General features: G+C 40.1%; 1 protein-coding gene across 1 annotated transcript in view; it reads left to right on the plus strand.

Moving 5' to 3' along the window:
• LOC149308997 (LIM and SH3 domain protein 1) overlaps positions 1-17905 on the plus strand; it is a 68925-nt gene extending 51020 nt beyond the window's left edge. Inside the window, exons 4-7 of the mRNA XM_089531602.1 lie at positions 4373-4480; positions 10825-10990; positions 12821-12924; positions 14189-17905. Of these exons, the coding sequence (XP_089387728.1) occupies positions 4373-4480; positions 10825-10990; positions 12821-12924; positions 14189-14362 (552 nt within the window). The 3' untranslated portion in view covers positions 14363-17905. The remainder of the gene's footprint in view (positions 1-4372; positions 4481-10824; positions 10991-12820; positions 12925-14188) is intronic.
• Positions 17906-18848: the final 943 nt, after the last annotated feature.

The raw sequence follows: 18848 nt of genomic DNA on the forward strand, positions 1-18848 counted from the left end.
GAACTAGCCAGCCTGACTGACTCACTCATGTCTGGCCTTCTGTAAGCATCAGAGCTGAGTTGGTTCCAGCTGAGTGCCCATAAAAGGACAGAAAAAACTGAAAGCCAGTTTTGTTTGAGCACTTCCTCTGCTTGCAGCACTCTGTTGCTTCACCGTGTGGTGTGCAAGAGAAATACACCATTTGCACAGCTTGCAAAGTTAGTAGGACTAACATTCCCTCTGTCGGGTATGCTTTGATTGAGAGTTCCTGTATGGCAGGGGGTGGACTGGATAGCCCTTGCGGTCTCTTTCAACTCTATGGTTCTATGAACACCTATGTCTGGGAAGTGGTTCTGTCCTAGCATGGCTCTTCTACTGCTGACGGGTTAGGCAAAGCCCCAAAGAATGATCCTTAACAGCTTGTTGAAATTTCAGTTCTGTGTGACTGTTGTTTATTTGGATCCTCTCAAATATTCGAGATCCAGGAAGCAACTTGCAACTATGACTGCCTCTCTGTAATCTTGAAAAGAAAGATTCCCTATCTTCTCTTTCATATGATGCTTCCTATTGGAAGTGCTGGCAAGGCTGTTTGTATCCATCAATGGATGACTGATGGATGTCTTTAGGGGAAGAACAAAAAAAGAAGAGGCTTGTCAAAGAGAATTGAGTTATGAGTGAATATGCCTTGAATTGGTTTAAGAGTGTATACTTTTTTGAATTTCACAGAATGCTTCCATCTACTAGAAATCCAGGAAAATCAAGAGCATTTTCATCCGTTAAATTCATTCTAAATACTTTTTATCTTCTATCTCTTGTGGGGCCAGAATAACTGTTTTCTGCTAGTAATGATTCTTCTTGTCAGACTTCATGACTGCTCATGCAAGGATAACCTCCTAGCTAAGTTTTAAAAATCATGATGTTGGCTTCTGGGGATGCTGAGGATATGTGAAATGGATAGACCTCCTGTAAAATGAATGAATACATGCATGTATAGAGGTTGTATCCATAGAATCTTACTTAAAGTTGATCCACTGAAATCAGTGGGACTAAAGTTATTAATTGACTAACTTTTCATTGATTACAGTGGATCTAGACTAAATATTGCTAAACAAAGGGATCTTGTAGCATCTTTGTGACTAGCTGAGAGAAAGAGATTGGTAGCATAAGTTTTCCTAAACTTGTGTATCCTTTTGTTAGATAAGTAACAGTGAGATTGGGATGTTGTCTCTAGGCAAGTAGAGGTGCACCACCAAGGGCTCTTGAGAGGGCACCATTGTTGTCCACAATAACGTGTTGTTCATTGATGATTGTCTAAGGGGTCTCAGTTGAGAGCTGTATGTCACCACTAGTGCTGTCTGCCTGTAGTCATTCTTCAGGATTATTTTAAGGTATTCAGTTTTCTTGGTCAGATATTGTGTGGGGGATGGGGAATGAAAAAGACATGCAAAGATGAGTGTAGAGGGATTTATCTATCAACAACTTTTGTGGTTTTAACTTCCCTGGTTTCTGGAAATAGTAACTCCATGTGACTGCTATCTCTGCCTGGTGAGACTACAGTGACTCAGATCAAGTTCCAGAATGGGTACATTGGGAAATTTCACCTCTCAGAGATTATAAATTCTTGGTATAGAGACTCACACAGAATACTTCTCATGAGTTTAGCAACTGATAAATTTGATTCAGATAACATTGGGTATATTTTAGACTGAGCCATGTTGTCATTCTGGGGTAATACCAAGATTAGAATTAGAGCCCAAAGAGTAGGAGGCAGAAAACAAAGTATGCTTTGGATCAGTTATTTGTCCATATGTTAAACTTCATTGAATTATTGAGGTCAGATAACTAAATGTTTGAGAGGAAATATTTATTCAGGTTTATTTTGTACTGAAAAATATAGATTGCAGCTTCATCCAAAAGAAGATTTCAGGGCAGTATCTCAAACAGTCTTAACAGCCCTGAAGATTGTAGAAGGACCAAAGAGGACACTAGGCTTGTCTATACATGGGAGGAGAAACCATACTCCCACCCCACCCCGAATCTGTGGTAATAATGCCACACAAAGTGTGGCCCTATCCACACCAAATTTGGGGGATACCACCTTACCTAGGTTTTTTTTAAAAAACGGTTTACTCTGGAAGTTGCAGAATACTCCAGTGTTTCCTTTAATGTGAATAATGGATCCACCCTGGATTCAAGGTTGGGAGGGGATTGGGAGGTTGGGAGGCAAGACAGATCACTGCCTGGCAGGCACCACCATTTATCTCATGTCTGGGCCAATTCCTGGCTAGAAAGGTTACAGAAAGGTTTTTGCCTCTTTGGAGCTGCTGCTGACACACGCTCACTTGCTCTGAGGTCAGAAATGAATGCCCCGATCACAACTGCACTGAGGATTGTAAAACCTTTCTGTAACCATTCCAGGCTGGGAACTAGCCCAGACATTGAGATAACTGGCCACCGTGCCTACCAACCTGTGATCTGTCCTGGCTCTGTCATGGAGCTGACAAAAGAAAGGCAGTGACAGTGAGAGAAAGGACAGTGGCAGCAGACTAAAGCAACATCCAGATGCAGGGACACGTGTAGACATCTACCTGATTTTCCTCCACAGAAACAGGTAGCAGGATGACTCTGGAGCGGGTCCGGGGCAGAATGTGTTGGGGAGTCCACTCATACTTCTGTCCCTTGTGTAGGCAAACTCATTGTTGGTGTATCAATTTTTTTGTCTTGAAGTCACAGGGTATTTGAAATGGGATGTTGACATATTATAAAAAGCATGCAGTAGTAGAGAGAATATTATACCTGTATCTTCACAAGACCTAGAATCATAGAATCATAGAGTTGGAAGATCCTGAATCTTCAGGTTAAACAGTAAAATATATGTGAGCAGAGGTTTTAAGCTTTTCTTGCTATAACATCCTCTTCTCTCCTCTTTTTCCTATGATTGTGGTTCATAGAATCATAGAGTTGGAAGAGACCCCAAGGGCCATCCAGTCCAACCCCCTGCCATGCAGGAAATCTCAATCAAAGCATCCCCAACAGAAGGCCATCCAGCCTCTGTTTGAAGACCTCTAAGGAAGGAGACTCTACTACACTCCAAGGGAGTTTGTTCCACTGTCAAACAGCCCTTACTGTCAGGAAGTTCCTCCTAATGTTGAGGTGGAATCTCTTTTCCTGGAGCCTGCATCCATTGTTCTGGGTCCTGTTCTCTGGATCAGCAGAAAACAAGCTTGCTCCCTCCTCAGTATGACATCCCTTCAAATATTTAAACAGGGCTATCATATCACCTCTTAACCTTCTTTTCTCCAGGCTAAACATCCCCAGCTCCCTAAGGCATTCCTCATAAGGCATGGTTTCCAGACCCTTCACTATTTTAGTCGCCCTCCTTTGGACACTCTCCAGTTTCTCAATGTCCTTTTTGAATTGTGGTGCCCAGAACTGGACACAATATTCCAGGTGGGGCCTGACCAATGCAGAATATAGTGGCACGATTATTTCTCTTGATCTAGACACTATACTTTTATTGATGCAGCCTAAAATTGCATTGGCCTTTTAGCTGCTGCATCACACTGTTGTATTTTAGTATTTTAGAGTTGGAAGAGACTCCAAGGGCCATTCAATCCAACCTCCTGCCTTGCAGGAACTCACAATCAAAGCACCCTCTGAGAGATGGCCATCCAGCCTCTGCTTAAAAACCTCCAAAGAAGGAGACTCCATCATACTTTATGAGAGCTTGTTCCACTGTCAAACAACTCTTACTATTGGGAAGTTCCTCCTAATGTTTAGGTCAAATCTCTTTTCCTGTAGTTTAAATCTGTTGCTCTGTGTCCTATTCTCAAGCTGCAGAAAACAAACTTTTTCCATCTTCAGTAAGACATCCTTTCATACTGAAAGAAATAGTGAGTCCAGTTCTTCTCAAAGTTTTAAATGTGGAATTTTCCCTCCTGTTTATACTATCCTTTTGAGATACCTGGAGTATATTAAAATTGCAGGATCCAATTCAACCAATGTCAACTCAAGTTCAGAAAAGGTGCATGTCAGAAATTTGTCAGCCTCTATGCCCAGTATTTCAGCAAGTACTTTTCAGTGGCAAGAACACAGTGCTCAGTTGCCAGGTAATGGGTGGCAATAGGGGTATGGTCATGTTGTGATAGATGTTGTTATTTTTTAAATGTGTCTTGGCATATGGGTGATTTTCCTCTAAAGACTGCATGCACATGTTTTGCCTTGTTGTCACAATATCTGATGTGTTTCTCTCCATGATAACAATGGATTTTCTTGCCATTGGGGCTTCTGGGCAACATCTTGCCCCATTTCAAATTGGAACTTGTGCGTTTTGGAGGAGATAGTGATACTGGGAAAATAACATCACATGTATTTTCTTTCTCTTCATACCCAGGTTCGCTACAAGGAGGAGTTTGAGAAGAATAAAGGGAAAGGATTCAGTGTGGTGGCTGACACCCCTGAGCTACAGCGAATCAAGAAGACTCAGGATCAAATCAGCAACGTAAGCTACTCTGTGTACTGCTTTTTCAATTTGTATATTTTGAATACATTTATTAAGCTTAACTATAAGCAACACACACATAAAACAATGAAATGCCATTTACAGATTCACAGATTTTAAAGTAACGTGTTCCTACCCTTCATATATTGGTTCTTATTTAATATTTGCTGACTTTCTGTTTCCGTCCCTTAATAGACCCTCTACAACTTAACAGTACAATTTTTTCACTATTTTGTGGTTGCCTTCCAAACATAACATCATTTCAAAAATTGTTTTATTTTGTTGAGAACCTTCCAATCTTGTATCCATTCTAATTCTGCCAGTTGTCCGTGGTATCTTTTTGCACATTCTAGGTTTAAACTCTCAATAGTGCCCATCTTGTATAATGACTGTTGAATTCTTTATTCACCTTTTTATTATAATGACATAAATATAAACACACATATCATCATAATGTATGCATAGAATTTAATACTAAGAAATGTATGTTCTGCTAACAGTTTTATCTGTAAAGTTTTAGATTTATGCCTGTTGCCTCAAATGTGATAAAAGGAACAGAGTCCTGTTGTACTTAAATTCTGCCATAAACTTTTGCAGATGCTATTCCAATTCATTTTAAGCTTTATGGATTCCAGCCCACATATGCCAGACAAAATATGTTGCTCTTTAAAGATGCCACAAGATTCTTTCGGGGTTTTTGTTGTTGTTGTTGTTTTGCAATGACTAGAATGGCCACCTCAAAAATCTTTGAGTAAAATATAACCACTGAATATCTCACCTCACAATTGAACATTCTTCTTGAATTGGCTTTTCTAAAGAAAATCAGAATGCTAAAACTGTTGGTCACTCTCTATTTTTTCTTTACTTCAAATGAATAATACAAAATTATGTTCAAAGTAGGCAGGTTTAAGCAAGAAAAGTATACTTTGTTAGAAAGTTGTAAAGCGGCTTGATTGCAAAGTAGTTCCCCTAATGCAATTTGTCAAATAGTCTGCCAAGAAATATAAGCTAGTTTTGGATCACAGTTACTTTAATTTCTTGGGACAGTTATTTGTCACTAATCCAACTCATTTGGACTTCTGATATACTGTGTGATGAGACAGTCATTTTAGTCCAGTACTGCTCCCTGAATAATCTTTCTTTGCATTCCCCTCTAAATTATTTAAAAGAAGAATTGCTTCCATTTTTGCCTTGACAGAACGTTTCCCCCTTTTATGAATGAAGTGTTTATATTGAACTCTTTCAACTAACAATATAGCCTGGAAATTTTTTACCACTTGTAGTTTTACCTTCACCCCTCAAAATAAAGAAAAGAAATAGTGTATTATCAAAATGTGTCTTCTCAGAAAAACACAGCTCCTGGGAGCTTGAACTATTTTGTGCAGAAATATTACATAGTAGCCTTCTCCACATCGTTTCCCAGATTGCTGGCTGGCAGTTATGGGAGTTGTAGTCTAACATGTTGGGAAGGTGCCAGGTTGAGAATTGCTGCCACATGGTAACGAATAAATGTAGCTGGAGAGCAGAGTATAGGCAGGTCTCCACTTTTCCTCTCAACCAGCTGGGTGGTTCTGTCTTTTAACCCTCTTGTGTATCTCATATCTGGAAATTGCAGCTGAACGCATACAGGTTTCCCTTACCTATTCTTTTTTGGGGGATGGTATTTTGTTGTAGTCTTTGCCAATTTTCTCATTGAACTTGATCTCTCTGTGTTACAACTCCAGTTGTACTCAGATGGTTTTCATAGCCTGGCCTTTAAGGGTTTTTTACTAATTGCTAAATACTTATTGATATTACATAGTAGCCTTCTCCACTTCATTCCCCAGAAGGGAACAAACATGGAAGGACATGGGCTCAGCCTTCCCAACACTGGGTCTTCACCACAAGCTAGATGGAATGGGGGAACCTGTCTAAGGCTGCCCTTTGAAGGCCCAGTGGGAGGAGACCAGCTTGATTTCCTCCTTCATAATTTATCCATATGGAGAAATGGCAAAAATAGTTTTTTATGTTAATTGCATCCACAATAACTTCTTGTACCTTTTAGCAGGTACAGCTTTCAGCTGTTTTGAAGTACATGTGAGTGAGTGAAAGATTGTGGCCTGTTACAGACTGCCAAAATAAAGCTGCTTCGGGTCTCTTTGGAGGTATGCTATTTAAATGATGAATGGGTCCTAAGAGTCCGGAGGTCGCACCAAAGCCACACTCCATTCCTAAGCACTGGAGTGCAGCTTTGGTGCAGCTTCCGGATTCTTAGGATGCATGCATCATTTAAACAGCATACCTCCAAAGAGACCTGAAGCAGCTTTATTTTGGCAGTCTGTAACAGGCCTGTGTTTGACTAAATAATACACAGAGGTCTTAGAGGCTCCAAATATTTTAACTATCATGCATTGAATTCAAACCAAATAATTACACATCTTTCATATTGCCCAGTAAGAAGTATTTTCCTCACTTTATGAAGTGGAAAAGTGTGAATGAAGGATGTGACATGCTATGAATGACCTAGTAATCTATTTAAGAAGAGATTTGAATCTATGCTCCCCTAGCATGGTTTGGATGCACTTTTTTACCAGCAAAGTGACAACTTTGTTGTGTGTGTGTATGTGAATGAGAGAGAGAGAGAGTGAAAGAAAGAAACTATATTCATTTACTGATGAGAGCAGTTTCCTCCAGTGTGGAAATTTATATAATGTGAAAGAGTTGGGGGGGGGGGGGGGGAGAGAGGTATACAAGTGAGAAAGATGCAGCATAATGTAAACTTGAGGTGGGAGGCATGTGAAATATCAAGGCTCCCGTGGTTAAAATTCATGTTTGGTGACTTCTTAGTATCCTCTCTGTATAATCCTAGCTTCAAAATACTTTTCTTCAGGCTTGTTGACTAATCTGTCCTTAATAATTTGCTTTGGCCATCTGGTCTGAGATGGCGCTGTGGGAGTTAATTCTAGGGGAGCCCTGCAGGATGAATTTAATCCCACAGGGATTCCCTTCCCAGGCCCTTTGCTCTATAGATTTTTTTGCCAGAGTCACTTTGAGTTTTTAACTCAAGCAGTTGCCCCTGTTTCGTTTTGTTTTGCTTTCTTCTGCTCGGTTACAGACTCAGCCTATTCTCCACTCCTCTGCAGTCTTCCCAGGAATACAGTTGGATGTGTATCTTGGAAAAGGTCTTGCCTGATGTTTACAGCAAAAATCCAGTTTGGCTGAATTTCTTTGAAGAAATCTATTGAGCATCAGAGACATTTTTGGGAGCTTGTTTTGGTGTAGCTTCCAAGCTCATATGCCTCTGTCCTTTGAGGCCAAAGAATGTGGAAGGAATTTTAACAGGCTTTTCTGTCATGTGACATTTGAAAAAGGCAGAGATTGGTTACTGTTTAATAAAGTCAGTAGGACTCAACATAGATCTCTGTATGGCAACAATGAGCAATATGAGCAGTGCTGTAACTTGTCACTGTAAAGTGGAAAGGTTTCAGTAGGAATGAATAGGAAAATGAATGTGATTTATAGTGGATAGTATTTCCCCCCATCCTTTTTATAGTCCTTTATGTCTGTCAGATCACAGGGTGGTTCCAGTTATTGGCCACTGTTCACTGGTGAGAAATTGACAGAAAGGGATGGTTCTGAGGACAAAACTGTACAAAGGCAACAAGATTAGTTGAGGTTTTGAGAGACAGGAATCCCTCTCTGTTGAACTACCAACTCAATTCATGCACAAAATGTGGTTTTCTTGTCTCTTCTTCACACTAGTCCTTTAGGTATCACATTTCTAAGGAGAAAAAAATGAGGCACGCTATAATGATGGAATTATGCTTAAGGTTGTTAGAGCTGCAACTGACATAGCTTTTCTTGGTAATATAAGGGACCAGCAGGCAGGCCATTTACTGAGTGAATAAAATCAGAGATAAAGAGTAATTTTTATTAACCATTGCAGGGTTCTGTCACATGTGCTCTATAGTATAAAATCTATACTATGGAATCTGGTTTATACAGTGCACCAGTGTTATACGTGGGCGCGGCTTATGCGGCTCCCAGCCTACACTGGAAGCCTGCGCTGGAAGAAGCCTCGGTGCACCAGGAAGAGGTTATGGGACGTGCCGCAGGCATAATCGCCATTACTTCTAATGGGACTTGACTTCACGTATTTTGCCCTTACGCGGGGGGGGGGTCCAAAACAGATTACCGCGTCAAGGAAGGGCGCACTGTATTATTGTACTCACATTTGTATTGTAGACTCCAGAATGTACCACTTTCATACAAAGTGGATGGGTTGGGTGTTTTGTTGCTGTCATAATTATCAGCAAGAGTAGAGGCAGTGTTACCACCTAAAGATCTTAAACTATGTGAAAAGTCTGGATTAATTTTCTATTCATCCTATCTGTCCCCAAGTCCTGTTCTTCTCCATCTCATTTTCTCTTTACCAGAGCATAGCCATCAACTCCTAAGTAGAGTGTCCTCCTGTGAAGTTGTTGTTGTTTATATCCTGCTTTTCCCCAAAAATTGGGACTCAGGGTGGCTTACAATTAAAAAAAAACACAGTACAATTAAAAATATACAAAACAGAGCATTAAAACAGGATTAAATTATTATAGTATTAAACAGATCACTCATTAAAAATATAGTTGAACAATTATAAAAGCACTTAAAACATTTTAAAATTTGACACTATAAAACAGTACAAGCACCCCTAGCCCATTCTTTAAAGACTTTATATTTTAAAAGCCTGTCTGAATAAAAATAAAATATAAAAGCCAGCTGACTGAAGGAAAACATGGAGGGGCCTTTCTGGCTTCCCCGAGAAGGGATTTGCAGAGTCCAGGGGCAGCCGCCAAGAAGGCTCTCTCTTGTGTCCTTTACCAGCCATGCTTGTGGGACTGAGAGAAGGCCTCTTCTGATGATTTCAGAGTCCAAACTGTCTCATACAGGGAGATATGGTTTTCCAGATAGCCTGGACCTGACCCATAGAGAGCTTTGTAAGTCATAACTAGCACTTTGAATTATGTCTGGAAACAAACCATCAGCCAGAGGAGCTTTTTCAACAGGGGCATTGTATGGTCTTTGTAACCTGAAATTTAGTCACAAGATTTTTATTATTTTTACTGTGAAGTGTGCCTCATGCCTGAATACTAGCAAACTATTTCTGGTATGTGTCAGAGGATACAACTTCCAGAGAAGCTTAAAGGGTTTAGAAGAAACTGTCCACTGTTACTGAAAAAAATTGTGATTCTTTGGTTTTGGAGAGAATACCTTATTTGGTAAAGCTTCTGGGTAATGGTTTCAGGTTTTGGGAGCAAAGTGACACTCCTTTGCCAGTGGGCCTTGGTGGTCTTAACTGGTACTGGTGTCAGCAAAGTGCTGGAAAATTAGGTCTAGTTACTGTTTTAATCTCCCAGAATGCTCCAGAGCATTGGGGCATTCTGGAAGACTTAAATGATATCTAGACATAGCCTTCTAGTGTAGCTCACAATGCTGACCAAGGGGAGAAAGTGAAAGGGCTCACCCATTGCAAGCATCAGCAGTAGACCCTGCCAAGACCTGGGTCCCTGGTAGTTTCCCAAGAATGCCAGGTGTTGATACCAGTGCTGCATCTTCAAGTAGCTAGTGTTGTCTTTATGCCAGCTGCAACTGAGAAACTGGATCATATAACCAAGTGTCTGATCATTTGGCATTCCTGATTGTCAGGTTTGTGTTAGATATTAGTTAATTGCATGTCAGTCTAAAAGCATCCATCCAAAGATTTTGATGTACCCGTTTGTGTTCCATCTACCAACTAGAAGATGGTAGCTAAGACATATGCAGAGGAGAAGAATTGATGGTAGTAATATAGGAAATATATATGAACCCATTCTTCTCAGAGCCTGTGTGTGCGCGCACGCACACATACATCCACCATAAGAAGGGGAGTTAACCACAATCAGCAGTACATGAGAGTGCTAGTTTTCCAGTGCCACCTCTTGGCCAATATGCTGCATTACAGTAACTTCACAGATGGGAAAGAGGGTTGAAAATGCTTGTTAGAAAGCACAAATATTCAACTTATAGGTCAAGGGCTTTATTGCTAATCTCTCTGACCCTAAGATTATCTGTTAGTTCCTCTGCAGGTTCACATGGCTACTGGCATATCATCCACAGCTTCTGAATTACATCTGGAGCAGCAGAGAGAGGGGTGGGGATGGACAGTGGAGAATGGGAGCTTGGCTCAGTAACTCTGAAGATGACTCAGAGAAAACCCATTACTGTTTATGTTGGGAATATATTGAACTTTAAATAAGCTGAAGACTCATTGTCTCAGAATTGTTTGTGGGTATTTCTGCATATTGCTGCTCTAATACTGTCACTTCCCTCTTTTATAGATAAAGTACCATGAAGAGTTTGAGAAGAGTAGAATGGGCACACCTGGTGGGGAGGGAGGGGAGCTGGAGCGTCGCAACTCCCAGGAGGGTGCCAACTACAGGAGGCCAGTGGAGCAACAGCCACAACCACACCAGCAACCTCATCATGCCCCGCCAAGTACTCCTGGTAAGAAACGGAGATAGTATTGTGCTGGAGAGAAGTGAGCATGGGAGAACTAGCAATCTAGCCTAATACTCATATGAATGCCTAAGGTTTTCTTATGGGATCTTTGCCCATCCTCAAGCTATATAGCTCTGTTGACTCATACCATAAAATAGTCCTTGTGTAGGATTTTTGGAATAGGTTGTGAGCCACATGTACTGAGCAGATAAATTCCATGGCAATTATAGAGATGAGAGGCAGAGTCTCCAAGGAAGCAAAAAGAGCAAAAGTAGAGTGACAGGAAAGGCATACAGGTGAGGAGAGAGAGAGATGGTCTGGGAATATGTCAGATACAGGTTATCCACAATTTATCCAAATAGTGTACTGTGCAACAATGAATTGCAGCTATAGCCACATGTCAACAGAATAGCTGACAGCAGGTTCAGAGTAATTAGGAGCTCAGAGATGGATATGCAGGAAAATACATTGGACGAGGCCTGTCAGAATTTTAATGCAAAAGCTGGATGAGTAAATCTGTAGATGTGTGGGAAGGAATTAGATGAAACAAAGAACAGAAGATGACAGGAATGTGCAAAGGCTGGAAATATAAATTAAAAATGAAAAGCATTCTGATATTCCTTACATCAGCTTTGTGGTAGGTTTATTTATTAACTATTGTTCCTTACAGTCACAATTATTCATTAACTGTTGTCCCTTACAAGCTACCAAATAATATGCAGAGTACAAAGTTCTAACAGCTTTTGTATAATGCAGAAAACTGCATGAATTCTGAAACAAGTGAAATTCCTTGTCCCATTGAATGTTTATCAGGGCAAATTAAATTTTCTCCCATTTCCTTTCCTCTACTTTTGCCCACCCTAAGAAGAATATAGAATAGTCATTAAGTTGGTGGGAATGTCAATAGCAACCATACTGAGGAAATTCAGGATATAAATAAAGTATAATATAAATACGTTACGTTTTGTGCTCTCTTGGTTACTTGAATCTTGGAGCAACGTCAAAACCATTGCAGAGCTCCCACTTTCTTGCATTTTCTCTAGTTTGAGCAAAGAACCTTAACTGTTAGTAGACAGTTAGAGGCATGATATATCTAGGCACATCATGATCCACTGTTTCTTTAGGGTCTGAGGATTTAAGTAAAGGACAAAATGAATTGAATAGTTTGGGTGATGATCAAGGAAATGGAATATGGAAAGAAGGAACTAGTCTTAATGTGAATATTTGTGACTACTAATCAAACTACCTGCCTCCCGATTTACTATAAGTTTGCCATCATCAAACTACAGTATTTTCCTTTTTTTTTTTTTACTTGTATGTTCTTCAGAAGATAATGCTTTGTTTTGAATTTATTTGGTCACCTTGCACCCCTGAAATAGAGCAGATTATACATTTTCTTGTTAGAGTAGATGCACAATACTGGTTTCTTTTGTACTACACAGTTATAGCAGTCTGATACTACTTTATTTTCCATGGCTCAGTTGTATGAACTCCTGGAATGTGCCGTTTTGTGACTTATTTAGAATTTTCCACCATTCCTTTCCAAACTACAAATTCCAGGATTGTTCAGGAAGGAGCCATGACAGTTAAAGTGTTGTAAGTGTACAGTGCGAAAGAGACTTGTGATTTCAGGCCACAGTTGCAGAATTTTTTGCAAACTGGGTTTTTAAAAAATAAGATTGGTGAAGAAAGGAGTAGGAGAAGCACATCTGAAGAGAAGGACAAACTAAGACTATTGAATTGCCCCAACTTTGGGTCCTGCCAATGGCTGTGAAATTCCATTAGCTATGCCTTTTGCTCATCACAGAGTTAACAGTAACATCTTTTGTCTCACAGTTTACCATCACCAGCCACCACAACAGCCAACCTCTCAGTCCTATGGCTACAAGGAACCAGCAGCACCTGTTTCAATACAGCGTAATGCTCCATCTGGAGGAGGGGTAAGCGTGAAACTAGGAAAAGAATAGAGGAGCCAGACATTAAATAGCTATTGTGGGAGGAGAAAGGAAACTGAAACAATAATGAAAACTAGCCTTTTGCAGAAATCTGCTTCTCCGCATTGTGGGTGGGTAGGTGTGGTTAATAGCTTTTTTTGGTCAATGTGCCAAATGTTCAACTTTGCGATCTAAAGTAAATAATGTAGCGCTTAACAATTAGCTTTCAGTTGAGATATGTACTGTCCATTAATGTTTGGTGAAAAGCTGACAAAATAATCTTCCCAAGTTAAACCCACAAGCTAAATAATAAATGAGGCCATTATGTTGTAAAGACATTGAACCAATATATTTATATACTGGACCAGTATGTGTAGATTTTGGGAAATGAACAAGAAGGTCTTACCATGTATGTGCATAGGAAACAAAGGTTTCCAATATTTCCATAGGAAAGATAAGTAAAGCTAATAATTTATTGGTCTAAGCGACCTGTTGAGAGGCTCTTATATTTCCAGCTCATTCTGAGTACATGGCCATCTCTCAGGGTTCACCTTTTGACCATTGGTCATTTGGGTTTCCTTAAAATGAAGCTATAAGGTGCTAAAGTCTACCCCCTTTATCTCCAGGTAGGATCCTTTGGCCAAGCACTGTCACTCACCCCAAATCCTCTTATAGGCACATAGAGCATAGTACCAGAAACCCAGTGGAGGAACAAAGTGTCAATGCAAAAAGAAGATGCTTGATAACACTCTTCAGTCTTAATCTCAATATTATGTTATACTTAGTTTATATTCTGTGCTACAGTTTAGTTTTATAAATTTTGTAAGTGATAAAATTAACAGTACTTGGAGTACAGTTAAAATAACAGTACCATAAAGTGTTTAATGGAAATAGTTAAATAAGTTCTTTAAAAAAATTAAGTGAATTTGATGAAAATTAATTTATGAAAATTCTGAGTTGGCAGTGGTCAAGCACAGAAGTTTGAACAGTATATTCCAGCCAAGGCTGGTACTGCAGCCACTTCAGGTGGATGATAGATAAATCATCCAAATCTATAGTTATTTAGTGTATTTAAAACATGAAACTATTGGGGAGAAGAGTTTCAGTCCCATTAGATTCTGCACTGCTCCTTGGTCACGGTCCTTTCCCTGAATTGCTATCTACCATACAAAATTTGATAAGCATAAGAATAAAATTTTCTCCCCCAGCTGCTTTGGACTTTCTAACATTTCTGAGCCCTGACTCTACTCCTTGCTTTCCCCAACCCCAGAAGCGATTCCGTGCAGTCTATGATTACAATGCTGCCGACGAGGATGAAGTCTCCTTTCAGGATGGTGATACCATCATCAACGTGCAGCAGATTGATGATGGCTGGATGTATGGCACCGTTGAGCGGACCGGCGATACAGGCATGCTTCCGGCCAACTACGTGGAGGCTATATGAGCCCCACACTGATGTCACACTGAAAGCAAGCAGGGGAGGGGTCTCATGTGCTTCTTGTTCCATTATCCCTTCTCTGCTGTCTCTCATCAAACGTCAAGTTATTTTGTTCTGAACCTCTCACATGGTCATCTTTATTCTTCTGCCAAAATAGCTTTTTTGGGGTTGGGGTGGGGATTTGAACTTGGAGTGGGAACATGGCACTCTTTTTGTTACTATCAAATAAGACTTTTCTCAAAGACCAGCTGTCCTTCCATTCTCTCTCTCAGCTTTTATGGAACATGGCACTCTACCCTTCTCCCTCCCCAGGGAGCTGCCAATCAGGGAATCGATTGATCCAGAATGAATTGAGCTCTCCTTAATGTGCTACAGTGAACAGGAAGTAGTGTAGGACTGAAAGGCAGAAACCAGTACTGTGCTTGCTTTTGGGGGAGTGTGGAGCTTTGAGTAATTTGGGGCAGTCTCCAGTCCATTTCTATTGAAAAACTTATCCAAGATCTCTGCCTATTGATCCTTGCTTACTTACATTAAACCTTATTTTCTATACACTTTTAATAACAGTTTGGAAGAAATCACATTATTTGTTTGAAAGTAAGAGAGTGTTTGATAGAATTGGGGGAGGGGGGAGACAGGATATATTTAATGCCTGCAAGGCTGAGAAAAGATAAAATACTTGCTGTTGTACAGGTACAGAAAAGTTCAGGAGGAGTAAGAGTGAGTGTCTACCTTAGGTTTGGAGTGTAGAACATGCACCCTTATCCTGGGGAGAGAGGAGCTAGAGTAGAATGTGCTCAGGACCAAAAACTGCTACCCAAAACTTTGTAGCTAATGTATATTGGTTTGAACAGCTTACTTTTGGTGCTACCTCCTGCGAAGAGCAGCATATTCTAATAGTATCTGACCACTCCTGCTGCTGTCCTGACCACCCCAAAAGTAGCTTCACTTTGAAGCAGCCTATGCAAGACTCCCCCAGCTAATGCCTGCATATATCCCTTTTTAGGGGAAAAAAATCCCTGATGTCAGTGTTCCCTTTTCTCTTTCTTTCTGTCTGTCTTTTCCTGCAGAATCCTAAAGTCTCTTAGCACCTAGTGTGTGGAAATAGGTGGACATTTCCCTATATCTGTAACAAGGAGCTCTAGGCAAGAAAAATCATACCTGCTGTGAAGAGGCTAACTTTGGGACCAGTTTGCTCTTTTTTAATTTTGGGGGGGAGGGCTGTTTGGGGCTTCACTGAAGGCTGAACCTTATTGAACACTTGTTCTTCTGAACTAAGTGCCGTCAGCCAAAAGGCTAATGGATGGGCTCATCTCCTATCTTGTACCTTTTGAGCCAAGCTATGTTTACAATCTTTTATGCTCTCTCTCCTGCCCCTGTCCCCAGCCAGCCTAGCAGTCGAGTGAGCGGGTTAAGGGAACAAATACCTTGCACTAGAAACATACCTCTTGCCCTTTCTCTGGTATCAAGCTAGCAGATGGTGTTGCTAGCTTGGGATAATATCATGGACCAAAAGCAAATTCCTTGGAATATTTTGCTATCAAAAGAGCAGGGAACTACTATATAACTGGAAAACTAGGGGTGGTATGAAGGAAGCATAAATTTTGGACAGAGAGCCTGTAGATGAGAGTGAAATGCTTCAGTTACCATTCCTTCTCTGCAGGTTGATTGTTCCTTCTCCTGCTTCTTTTGAAAAATTACTTAGGTGCTGGCAAAGAAGAACAAATCCTGTTTGAGTAATACACAGCTGGATCCCCATAGAAATATTTCTCAGACCTGGTGTCTCTTACTAATTTCGATATGATGAGATTGCAGATCTCTCCAAATGGAAGTGATATCTGGGAAATATTTATAGTATATTTAAATGAAATGTGAGTAGGTCTATGTCTCATTATTTGGTTGTGGACTCTGTCCTCACCAAGGCAATTTAAGCAGGTTAGTGAGTGGACCTGCAGAGGTGAAATTTTTGAATTTACTGTTTGAAGAATTAACTTCATAGGCACACTTGCAGGGAGATGCTTGGATCCACTGAATTGGTTCCTGTTTTTAGTTGGTACCCTCTCCAGTTCCTGGGGTGTATCAGGAAAAAGTGGAAAAACTCAGCATTGTCTCAAATTTTCTGCCATTCTTGTTTTGCTTCATCTTTGTTTCTTCCTCCTGTGTATAGAGACAGCATATTGGGAACTAGCCTTCTCCACACATTATATCCACACTTTCTGTGGACTTCTTGGTGCAGAAAATAACCATAGGTTAGATGTAAAAGCACCCATTTAGTCTCTTTACAAGAGGTGAAAAAGAGGCTTACGTTAAGCAAGAGTTAGGGAGAACTTTCTCCTTCAGTGTTCAAGTCCATGTAAGTTGAATACAAAGAGATGCTTCATACTGTCATTCATGTAATAAATATTTCATCTCTTTATACATAGTGGAGTTCAGGACACTAGTATCTTTAGCTTAATCTCACAGGAGGATTTTAATTCCCTTAACAGGGGTCCCTGCCCCCCAGTTAAAAAACTAGTATTCCTGCACTCACCCCGATCAGTGGCAGAAATAGTGACCAAATGACGAGAGAATCCTTATCACGAGGAAGTAAAAGCACAAACATTTTTGTAGTCTTTTTTTTCCCATTGCAAAACATTCCTAGTCTCTGCATTTCCCTTGGACACTTGCACTAGCAAAAAAGGTGTAAAAGGGAGGAATGCTTCTGTTTCCGCTTCGCCATAGCTACACCTCAGAAAGGTCCGTTTATAGAAATAGAAAAGTCAGTAGGAATGGTGGCAGCTTTTCCCTTAAGGCCCAATATAGAGGGACATAGGTGTCTAGGGACCACCTAACCTTGGGGTAAACCTTTAGGTTGTGCCAACAGTGGTGACTGCTGGGTGAAGAGAGGCCACCTTCTTGGTGCTAAGACAGAAGCACAAGTTTAGCAGTAGCTGTTTTTCTAATTGATAAGAATGAGGCAAAATCATGTATAGACAATCCTTGAGAGGACTGCTTTTTGTGAAGAAGATAAGAAGTAACATAATGTGAATAAATATTTTTAGAGGACCAAATAAAGTACTCATTTTTGAATCTCTCCTAGCCTTTTCACCTCTACCCTGGGAGAAGTGGTTTCTCACTGCTTGGTTTATTTTTATTATTTTTTCCTGCCTTCTGTGACTTATGCACTTTTGCCTTTGATTTTTTCCATTAGCTGAAAAGCACCTAAACCTGTATTTAAATAATTAAAATGTAAAAAAAATAATAAAAGAAAACAAAAACAGCTAAATTGCATCTGTGTAACCATTTTTATCCATGTCAGTTCTCTTGTACATCTTATCTTTTCAAGCTGGATATCAGTGTCTGATGATTAGAATGATTTTTTTGTTGGTTGGTTTGTTTGGAGCATATTTTGCGGGTTTCATTTGTTGTCTTTGTGTGTTTCTTCTTTGCGGGCTTGCATGCCCTTTCCAAAAGTCATTTGGCCTTTTTCAATGGCACCATAGAATCAAATGTAGTACCAGTTCTTTTCTGGTTTTACGCCAATTTGAAAATAAAAGTATAATTTTTACTTGCTGACTGATTTTGGTCTTCATTGATGGTTTGTTTTTCCCTTTGTGATAGAAGTATAAACACATATTCATAATTACTTTTGAGCATGCAAACACAGAAAAAATAATACTAACACTGTTATCTAATCTTGAGACAAGTGGCCATTAAACTAGTGTTGGGTAGAACATAACTTTGAGTATCTGGGTGATTTGCACTTGATTGGCAAAAACTTCCAATAAGCTCTCTATCAACAAGTTATTCCTGCCTCCTTGACCTGTACTATGATACTGAATCAGAGTTTGAGGAGGAACAATCAGGATTAGGTTTTGTATAGCAGTCAACAAAAAATTCATGGGCTTAGGATTCTTTAATACCAAGTTTATGTCCTTTGTACTTTGCCCTAATACAGCGGTTCTCAACCTGTGGGTCACAACTCCTTTGGTGGTCGAATGACCCTTTCACAGGGGTCACCTAAGACCATTGGAAAACACATATTTCCGATAGTTGCAATGAAAATAATTTTATGGTTGGAGGTCACCACACCCTGAGGAACTGTATTAAAGGGTTGTGGCATTAGGAAGGTTGAGAACCACTGCCCTAGTAGATGGTTTTTAAAAGAACAACCCACAGTTTATTCCAAATGCATGAAATTTATCCATCCTGACGCAAACTTTGTAAAAGTTGGATTGATAACTATAAAAGTGGCCCAGTTCAAGCACAGAAAGCTCAGGCTCACATCATCCTTCCTTTGTACTCTTACTGTTTCACCTTCTGTTCTAGGCAAACCATAGATAGCCTCCAAACCAGAACTAGAGACAACAATTTCTAATTCTGAATTTGGAGACAATTCATGGGTTATCCAAAGCAGTAAATACGAGGGGGAGAAGTGCATGCTTGAGAAAAGCTCATTCACAACAGTCCATGCATTTGGACAGTGGGTGTCTCAGCTGCAGAAGGGCATCTACAC

Source organism: Sceloporus occidentalis, unplaced genomic scaffold (assembly GCF_023333645.1).
Source record: "Sceloporus occidentalis isolate IW3139 unplaced genomic scaffold, rSceOcc1.0.p SCAF_7, whole genome shotgun sequence".
In the NCBI taxonomy this organism is placed as follows: Eukaryota; Metazoa; Chordata; class Lepidosauria; order Squamata; family Phrynosomatidae; genus Sceloporus; species Sceloporus occidentalis.